Below are 10,085 nucleotides of genomic sequence, written 5' to 3' on the forward strand. Positions count from 1 at the left end.
ATATATATATAAAATATGCATGGACGTATTTATGAAGAAATACTCTTGACTATCTATGTGCATGTTCGTGAAAAAAAGAAGTCCATGGTTTTTGGATGATATCATGGTGTTTAATCATATACTTTGCATGACTTTTCTCTTTAATTTTAATGGTCAGATATTCTTAAACCAGGCTTAAACAAAGCATCTATATATATCATCACGAACTATTATAAAAAAGTATAAAAGATTTGAGAAAAACACTGCAGCCAGCCATAGAAAAAAAACCATTTTGCTTTTAGAGAAGTCATCAAATGAATTTTTTTAAGATGTGGAGTATTTATAATAAATTACTTTAAAACTTGGTTCCTGGTACAAGATAAATAAATGTTAATTATATTCAGATTACATTACGGTTGTGATGGATGTGATATTATAATTGAATATAGCTAATTGCCTCTTGTAAATAAGGAAAATCCAACATAAATCCTTTGGCCAATGGAGCTTGGGGATGGATTCTAATCATAAAAGAAAAATCCTACTTCTTTAGAGAAACTTAATGACGTGATTTAAAAATTTAACGAAATTATAGCATGACATTATATTCAATATAAAATTCCTATTTTTGAATGAATCATATATCAATACTATGATATAAAAACCGACATATAATGTAAATAAATAAAGAATGATTTATGACTTAAGCCTTTATTTTTTTGTTAGTGGCTCAAAAAATTAAAGAAAAAACTTCTAGCTAGGAGTTTTGTGGCGTGTAAATTGTAGAAACATGGAATTTGTTGCATGGCTTTGATTTTTTGGTTGAATTGTATAATCTAGTTTGCGTATTGGCTTTTGGATGAAATGAGCAAAAATACAATCATTTTAGATTTTGGCATGTGTATTCTTTTTTCTTGTGATACTTTATGAGTTCTCCCCCTTATTTTGTCTATTCTTGACCAGAAGATACAGGGCATAAAGAAGCACCACTAGTTGGCATGATATAATATTTTGTTCTGGAGAGGAGTTGATTCCTCAAGATCTTTAGAGGTAATTCGAGTTTGTCAGCTTTTTATCTTGTGTGTGTTTTCTGTGAAGTAGATTCTAATGATCCAAGTGTTTCTTGTAGTTTGAGAAACTGCTGTTGAGATAGTTTTCTTGTATCAAGTTTCTAATTTAGAGTGCTAATTTGATAAGATTCCTGGCATTGACAAGCCATGCTTATCATCCTGAGTATTTTTTCCAACTTTATCTTTCAAGAGATTTTTTACAGGTTTTTGATTTTGTTGGCCAGTGTTGTTGACTCTTTTTAGAGGATGATGTCTTATTCTCCTAGAAGCTTTCCTGCCTTTATGACACATGTTCTGTTCCCAATTGCTTCCTTTTGGATTTATAGTTTTATTGCTTTATCTCAATATACCCTCACTGAATTATTATCATTGCCTTTTATAGGCTTCATGTTGTTATTAAAAAAAAAACATATTCTTATACCAAAATATACACATGTTACAAGGTACAAGGTCAATCAAAAAGGATTTGAAAATCCAATAGCGAAGAAGAAGATCTAATGATGGAAGAAGAAAGAGAAGAAACAAATATAAAAAAACAAAGTTGAAGGAGAAAAAAAAGAAAGAACTAAGAAAAAAAAGAAAAGGATATACACATTGAAGCTCTAATGATAATCTCTTAGGAGCGCTAGAAAGATCTTGGCACAAAGAATTAAAAAAAAAAAGCACAAAATACAAACTTGTAATGGATGTCCAAAAGAGATAATTGATTTATTCACTTGGTACATGCATTGTAAACTCCATGCGGAAAGCCTACAAGCCCAAACAACTAGATCTGCTAGTTGTTCGGGCCAGGCCTTGACAGCCTCTTCCTCGTATAATCCTTACTCACCTCGTTCTATCCAAAACTATTCCAAATAAATATTTCTATGTATTTTTTCAAGTTTCTAAAAACATCACACAAAAATTCTTTATGCGTACATAGGCTAGATGCTCATAATTTTTTTTAATGTAGAGTAGCCACCACTTATTTTGCTAAAGATTAATCATAACCAGTGACAACACCGACCTCTTCACTAATAATACCTTTACACTCTTCAAACTCCTCAAGCTATGTTATTTATTTATGATGATAAACATCTTGGCTACAATATAAGATAAAAAGAATTAATTTATCCCTTCTTTTCATTTTGTTTGTCTAATATAAATATTGAATTTCTAAGTATTTATTTAAATATTATTTATGGTATTGTCGATTTATTGTGTATATTTTAAAAAATATTCCTATTGTAAAAAATGTACATGAATTTTAGAAATTCATATATTTTAAAATAAAATTGTAATTAAATGAATAAGGAGGTTATAACTTTGAATTACTAATTATATTTTTTTTCTTGTGATTCGTTTAAAAAGTAGACAACATTTTAAAAATCTCTAAATAAAAATATGGATAAAAAAAGGACAAAAAAATATTATATTCAGATTGACTTTGATATTTAACCACTAATTAATTAAGATAGTAAATAGGTTTTAACTTCCTCCCACATAATAACCCAGATTTGAATTCCAAGGAAATTTATCATAAATATATGAATTTGTAGTATAAAAGATCAGTCATAAACATAGCGATACAATCTTGAAGGAAAGTCGCCCAAAAATATCTAGAGGTAAATTATTTGAAGAACTATTCATGCAGCAATGTTCATGCACAGTGGATAATTAGTCTATGCGTGGTTCTGGATTCCTCGAGGCCTCCCAAAGCTGTCCGTCGTTTTGTTTCATTTTCATTTCATTTCTTAAAACAACGTGTCCTAAAACTAAACCTTTCGGGTTGCATGCAACCCTTGCATGACAATCTCCTCAACACGTGCCTCGAGTCTCTTTGACATGTGCCTACCCTTGGGGACCCACCTTAATAGCCTTCTGTCTTTATAACTCCACCCTCGTACACAAGAAAATCACACGGTTCACAGGTATTTACAATATTCAAAGTAATCTCTTGGTAAAATTCTATTTGAATTGTAGACAATATCGTTTGATCCTGCATCAATGGCTGAGCTTCAACAATCACAGCAACCAGGGAAACAACCGAGGTCCCAGCAAATAGTCAAGGCAACTACTGCTGTCACTGCTGGTGGATCTCTCTTAGTTCTCTCCGGTTTGACCCTTGCGGCCACGGTCATTCTGTTGACCATAGCCACCCCATTGCTGGTCATATTCAGTCCAGTTATTGTTCCTGCTGCGATGACAATTTCTCTCTTGCTAATGGGGTTCTTGGCCTCTGGTGGCTTTGGTGTGGCAGGAATTACTGCCATGTCATGGATCTATGGGTACGTACATTTTTTCTTTCTTTCTTGGGGCTATGTTAAAAATAATAATAATTAATAAAATGTGTCACGCAATATTTTGCTGCCATGTCATGGATCTATGGGTACGTAAATTTTTTCTTTCTTTCTTGGGGCTATTTTAAAAACAATAATAATATAAAATGTGTCACGTAATATTTTGAAATTTACCTGTTGAATTAGGTATGTTACTGGGAGGCATCCTCCAGGGGCAGACCAGCTGGAACAGGCACGCATGAAGTTGGCTGGTAAGGCAAGGGAAATGAAAGACAGGGCTGAGCAGTTTGGGCATCAAGTTATTTTTTGAAAAGACTCGCATGTAATGATCTCTCTTATACCTTCTTTCATGAAAAGAATGGCGATATTCTTCGAAGAAGTACAAGGTGGAGATCATGGAGATTGCAATGAAGGATGTGAGTTTTTGTAGGAGGAGTTAAATATTGGGCTGTGCTCTTTAATTTTTAGTGTCATCGTCATTTGCTTCTTGTTAACGAGTCTTTTAATGTGTCGATCTTAAATAATTTGCTGTCTGCTTGTGTCTTGTTAATTTTGAGTCTGTAATAAATGTTTTTATTTCTTAATCTCTGGTATTTTGGTTTTAATTTACTGTACTAAATTTACCCTTTATATTTTCCTGTCTGTTAGTGTCTCTCAGGGGAGTTTCCTGTGGAAAAATAGGTACTAGTAAGATTGGTCATGCTTTTGGCTGGCTAGTGGCAAACAATGCTGGCATGTGAGTTCATGCTGAGTGAGGTACTTGGGGTAGGTGTCACGGTGCTTTGGCAGGATGCGTATCGGTCCTTCAATAGACAGAAGGGTATCCTTAGGGAAATATTTGAAAAATGCAAAAACGGTGGTGGGTTTTTTTCTCTTTTAGCAGGAGGCCTAACAAGTCTTGGGTCGTTGTGGAGGTCCAATGGAGGGTAACCGTTCCGTAGATCTCTAAGTTTTGTAATTCACGAAAAGAGAGGTGAAGCGTTGTTTAGTTTTTTTTCTAGGTAAAGATAGAAAGGAAAGAAAATTTAATAGTTTCGGCATTTATATAGTTCATTCATGTTGCAAATTTTTAGATAATTTATCTGCTTTAGGGCTTTTTTTTTCCCAACCCCTAAAATTAATGTATTCATGTGGCTCTTGCATAATAATAATCTCATCACTAGGGTTTTTTTAGCTAAAAGGGGATTGTTGATCATGAAAATGCCCTTTTGTCCTTTTTATCAGGAGAAGATTCAGACTGTTAATTATTTGTTTCAAAAATGTTATGGTACATTCGTGCATTGGTTTGGATATTTAAGTTGTTTATTATTTATGCATTGGTTTGGATGTTTAAATTGTTTTATCTTACATTTTACCTTTCGGTGTTTGGATTGAAATCCTCAATTAAAAACTTAGTTACATGGGCTTTGATTTGATTAGAAATCTCAAATGTATCTTGAATTGAACTAATTAATTCAGTTTTTGTTTATTTGCTGCGGTTTTTAGATACTTGATTTTTTATTTTTTTTCCTTCGGTCACCATCTTCATCTTCTTAATGGCTAATGGTATGCGAAAACGAAAGATAAAATGATTAGTAGTCTTTAATGCGGAAGATATCCCTAGCTAATTAATAGAATACTAGCATTTAGCAACTAGTTAAGCATGGAACTCTTCTCTTAAGAGAGAAAATTACCTTTGGGATTAAGAACATGACCATTGATATTAAATGATGCGAGAAATTAAATTATTAATTTTCCTACAGTAAGAAATTAAGTTGTTTTTTTTTTTAATTTTATGATATATTTGATTTTTTTAATTTCATATGAGAGCATGTCAACCCCGAACCTTTTCATTTTCCAACAATTAATGCCATACATCGCAGATGATCAACACTCGATCAAATGGAAGGAGGAGGTTAGGCAGTTTTTTTCCTCTCCTCTTGTCGGAGTTACTTTTTGATCTTGGCAAAACACATTGATTATGAAAATGTATAGAAAAATTATCTCAATCTACTGAGATACGGTATGCGGTGATACTATTCACAATATCTACAGAAGACTGGAGAGCTTGGTGTGGGGCTCGGTCCAACCAATAGACCGAGCAGTGTGGCTGTCATGTCACTTGGGTTTGAGCCATGACTCAACCACTAAACCAGACAGCTTGACAGTCCGATCACATGGCCTGGGCCTTGGTCTAACCATATGTCATCTCAAGAACGACTCAAGGATCGGTGACAAGAAGTTCTTTCGTTGTAGACAGCATGGCTTTTCGGTCCGAGAGGTGTTTTGTTGGAATTAACTTGTTATCATCGAAGCGCTGGCAGACAAGCAATTGGGTGTGATATTTGCCTTCTCATCAAATTTTATTTAAGTATTTTGTGTTTCCTCTCTCCGGCTATATAAGCCACAATTTTGAAGGATTGTTATAATTAACATGTTATTTATGAATGAAACATCTTCTGTTATTTTTTATATATAAGAAAAAAAGGTACGTAGGAGGTTCTTATACGGTACAAGCATGATGAATTTGTCTGAGCTGAGACTCGATTTTTTATTACCGAAAGGGGACAAACCACCAAAAGGAAGAATATATAAAATTATTATTTTAATTTTATTTAATAAATTAAACTTTTAAATTATTTTCCGCATTCTTCATAATTAAGTTAAAAATTAAATATAAAATAACAATAAATGTATATAAATTTTAAATCTAAACAGTTTTTTTTGAATGGATATTAAAAAATAATATAAAATTATTTGAAAATTATATTCAATAATTTATTTTTTAAGGGATTATAGAATTGAACTACTTTATTCGAAATCGTGATTTAAGAAAATGGTCACATGCCAATGCATGCATGGCCTACACAGTAAAAGTAATAGTATTTATTCGTTATATTATAATTAAAAATAAAAAAACTAACAAATATGAAATAGCGTTTTGTAGTTTTTTTTTTATCTTTTAAATCTTTACTGTGAGTACAAAAATGGGCAAGCATGCCATTTGGTTGACAAATAAAAGCATCTCACTTATCTGCAGGCCAAGCTTTTTATATATAATTTCCTCCAATTCATTGGAAAAAAAATCTGAACGAGGGCATTTGAAAAGATTCACAATAAGATCTAGATGTTAAACATTTTGACATACGGGGCTTATTACTGTATTATTATTATTATTATTATTATTATTATTATTATTACTACTACTACTATTTGTTGCATGCGGCTAAGAGAATTTTCTCCTAATATATAAAATGATATTCAAATAGTGATAATCCGAATAAATTCGAGTTAATTTAAAAATAATCCTAAAGAAAAAAAGTAAAAAAAATAGAAAATATAAGACCCAATAATCTAATATCAAAATAATAATAAAACAGTATTAGGTTGAGCTAATTTCCAAAACCAATAACTCTAGTCATGAGACCAAGATGATCATATATAAGACAAAAAAAAAATCTTGAACAAAATTATTAACTATCATAAAATAAAATAAAAACTAGTAATCAAAATAATGAAGATTAAATTTGATAAAAGATGAAATTGCTAGAAAAAAATTAATTAAGAAAATAACTCAAAATAAAAGGATCTGTAATCATAAAAATAAGGATCAAATTAAAAAAAAATTAAAAGCAAAATAAATAGTAATAAAAAAATAAAAATTAAATTTAATAAAAAAATTAAAAAATTAAAAAATAAAAAATAAAATTAAAAAACAAATATATCAAACTCAATATAATTAAAACATTAAGAACTACTCTACAATTTTGTAACGCCACTGCATCTTTTGAGGTGGAGGAGAGAAAAAAGAGTTAAGAGAGAAACAAATTATCATCAAAGCTTTGTCATATCACATAGACTGAGATGTGCTAGCCCATCATATAAAAGGTAGTTTAATGCTTTAGATACCATCTTAGAAGGTGACCAATAGCCTCTTAGAAACATTGCACGTACCACCTAAAAGATATAGATGTCCCTACCAGTACATGCTAGCTATTTTTTTATTTATTGAAAGATTAAAAAGCCCTTGATCCCATGCAATAATTACAAAAAACTAGGGTCAAAAAACCAAAAAATACTCCTTGATCTTAGGGGAAAAAAAATTGATCTCAAGGGCTATACGGTAATTACATTATAAAAAAAAAATATGAAAATCACCAAAAACCCCCCAGTCAAGCAAGCTGTGCTTTTTTTTTTTAAGGGTACAAGTGTAATTATACTATACAATAAAATGTGAAAATACTAATTCACCCCCGAGTGTGTATTTAAATCTTCAGTTTTTGAAAGGCAAATCAATATTTTAGTGCGGATTGCACTCATTACAATCCGCGATAAAACGGTTTTGCTTAATTTATATATGTATAATTATATCATCGATAATTTATTCGGTGAGGATAGATAAAAACATGTAATTCTTCATTTCTTAACATGACAAGGAGTACACGACGCAAATGAGAAACTAAACAGTTGACAGTGATTGAAATTAACTACCCTCACATTTTACACTCTAAAAGAAAAACATTATATCACCGGTGCAAAATTTCAAAAGGAAATTAGGGAAAGAAGAAGAAGAGAGCAAATACTATTCCAACCATTCGCAGAAAAACATTATATCACCGGTGCAAAATGGCAAAAGGAAATTAGGGCAAGAAGAAGAGGAAGAAGAAGAAGAAGAAGAAGAGAGCAAATACCATTCCAATCACTCACTTTATTGCGGGTATCATTTTACCCACAAGATGATACCATATTTAATTACTCTGAGCATACATTCGAATCTTGGAAAATATCCCTTAACCCTCGATGTTCGATTCATCAACAGTCACATCACTTCACCAGCTCTGAAATCCAATCAATGTGTGGCAATTCCAAATCCAATTCACTGATCCCGCTTCTCTTAAGACCCCTAATGTCTTGATCATGATCGTTTTCATCAGCAATCTTTGAGTTTCTGAAACTATTCAAGAAATCTGAAACCCCATCAAAATAACTCCCACCATCCATCCTGATAGCCATAGGGGACCCCAACATTGGTCGTGGCGTGGCACCATCTTCCCTGTTCGATCCAACACCAAAGATCCCATTCTCATGACCATTCATTCGTGCCCTGTACACAAGAGGACACGTATACTTGTTCTGAGACCTGAGTTGCTCAGGTGCGTGAGCAAAAAAGCAAACCTTACGTTGGCAAAATCGTCCTGCATTGCATGCACGTGTTCGGTAACGTGAAGGATGAAGCCAATACTCGAAAACTCCATGAGCAAATTCGCATTCATCACCTTTATGGCATTGTCTATTGCGAAATTCTGGGCATGCAATGGCCGTGTAGGGCACCTCTCTTGGGTCCCGACGTGTCGCCTTCTCGCCGCAGTGGGCGTAGGGGCACTCCGTCCAGTCGTGGCTGCGGGTTCTAGTGCATTTCTTGATCTTGTAAGCATACATTCGGAATTCATCGGTGCTATAAATTTCATCATCAATGCTATCATATCGGGCTGAAGTTAATTTGAGCACCGAAATTGGATTCTCACCTGAATTATAAAAATTTCTGAGATGATTTGGATTCACTCCTTTCAACATTTTCTTGATGTTTTAAGGTAATGCTAGTGATTTTACAAATTGCATGCAAGTGCAAGGGGTAGCTTCTAGGGTTTTCAAACCATAAACTATATATGAAGTAAAATATTTAAGTGAAAGTTCATGAGAAAATAATCAATTTAGAAATATTTTTACAAGGTATAGAGAGGCATGTAATAAAAAGGAGAATTCAAGAGAAAAAATCAGACAAAATTAAGTTAAGAGTGGATATTTTCAACTTGAATTTCTTCATACTCTAAATAAACACGATAACTAATAGGATTGATCTAATTATAAAACCTAGGAAAGAAAATGTGAATAGAAGAGAAACAAGTAGAAAATCCATATGGATGAGAGACAGTTAAAGAGATGGGGGTTTCAAATATAGCAATGAAGAAGAGTGAGGAGTAAGGCTGTATTTATAGAGCAATATTGAAGTGAACTACTCTTTCTTGAGTTAAAAGCTAACCATCACGAGTAACGCTTGAACTGACCAAATTTGTGACCTGTTTAGTCACCCTCTGTCAGACATTTGTTAGCTCGAGATGATGACTATTTTGCTAGATTCAAGAACCACATATCCTTATATTAATTGCAATTTTCTTGCAAGAGGGCCGGCGTCCTTTTCAGAAAATTAAAAAATAAAACAGAGAGAAAAGAGAACAAGTTAATTTCAGATCCATTAGCATGCATATAAACCCCCTCGAAGAAAATTTTCTGTCCTTTCGTTGGTATTATACTTGGAATAGGGGATTCGACCGTTTCATTATCTTGCCATTTTCCTCTTTTCTAATTCAACAATACCAATGTTTTTAAAATCTAGATAGTATTAATTTCCCAGCAAAATGCCAGCTAAATGAGCCAGCCAGCCATTCTGCAATAGTTTTATTGCAATAAATGAGCTAATAAATATTAAAGAAAACCCATTGTGAACAAGTGCAAGAAATAATTAATGCTTCCCGATTGCACCATAAATTTTGTCGAGAATTCAGCACCCCTCCCGCATAATCTGACGGCTGTTTTAAAAAAGTAAGCAGAAATGAAAAGGTGCTGAGTGAAATGAGGCAATTTGCAATATATTGCATGACTATCCACACGTGTTGTTGAAAAGTAGCAAAGCATCGGAAACCAGGTGGAGATTCTCTACTACGCGTGTTAAGAATTGGATCCCCATAATGTATCATGTGTCTTGATGTGGTAAGAGTTTCTT

At 32.8% G+C, this 10,085-nt stretch overlaps 2 protein-coding genes across 2 annotated transcripts; one reads left to right on the plus strand and one right to left on the minus strand.

Moving 5' to 3' along the window:
• Positions 1-2,944: 2,944 nt before the first annotated feature.
• Positions 2,945-3,881, plus strand: LOC105127224 (oleosin 1-like). The gene is made up of 2 exons (XM_011028431.1): positions 2,945-3,313; positions 3,512-3,881. The coding sequence occupies exons 1-2, from the start codon at positions 3,033-3,035 to the stop codon at positions 3,633-3,635; spliced, it is 405 nt and encodes a 134-aa protein (XP_011026733.1). The 5' UTR covers positions 2,945-3,032; the 3' UTR covers positions 3,636-3,881.
• A 4,186-nt stretch (positions 3,882-8,067) lies between these two features.
• Positions 8,068-9,399, minus strand: PEI1 (Zinc finger C-x8-C-x5-C-x3-H type family protein; the record flags this gene model as incomplete). The annotated part of the gene is made up of 2 exons (XM_011028432.1): positions 8,068-8,829; positions 9,345-9,399. Coding segments are annotated over 2 exons (756 nt in total), but the record flags the coding sequence as incomplete, so codon positions are not given.
• Positions 9,400-10,085: the final 686 nt, after the last annotated feature.

This window comes from Populus euphratica, unplaced genomic scaffold (assembly GCF_000495115.2).
Source record: "Populus euphratica unplaced genomic scaffold, PopEup_1.0 scaffold7.1, whole genome shotgun sequence".
In the NCBI taxonomy this organism is placed as follows: domain Eukaryota; kingdom Viridiplantae; phylum Streptophyta; class Magnoliopsida; order Malpighiales; family Salicaceae; genus Populus; species Populus euphratica.

Coding starts and splice junctions, on each gene's coding strand:
- LOC105127224 (XM_011028431.1), top strand. CDS start 3,033: ATGGCTGAGCTTCAACAATCACAGCAACCAGGGAAACAACCGAGGTCC. Junction 3,314..3,511: donor GCCATGTCATGGATCTATGG/GTACGTACATTT, acceptor CTGTTGAATTAG/GTATGTTACTGGGAGGCATC.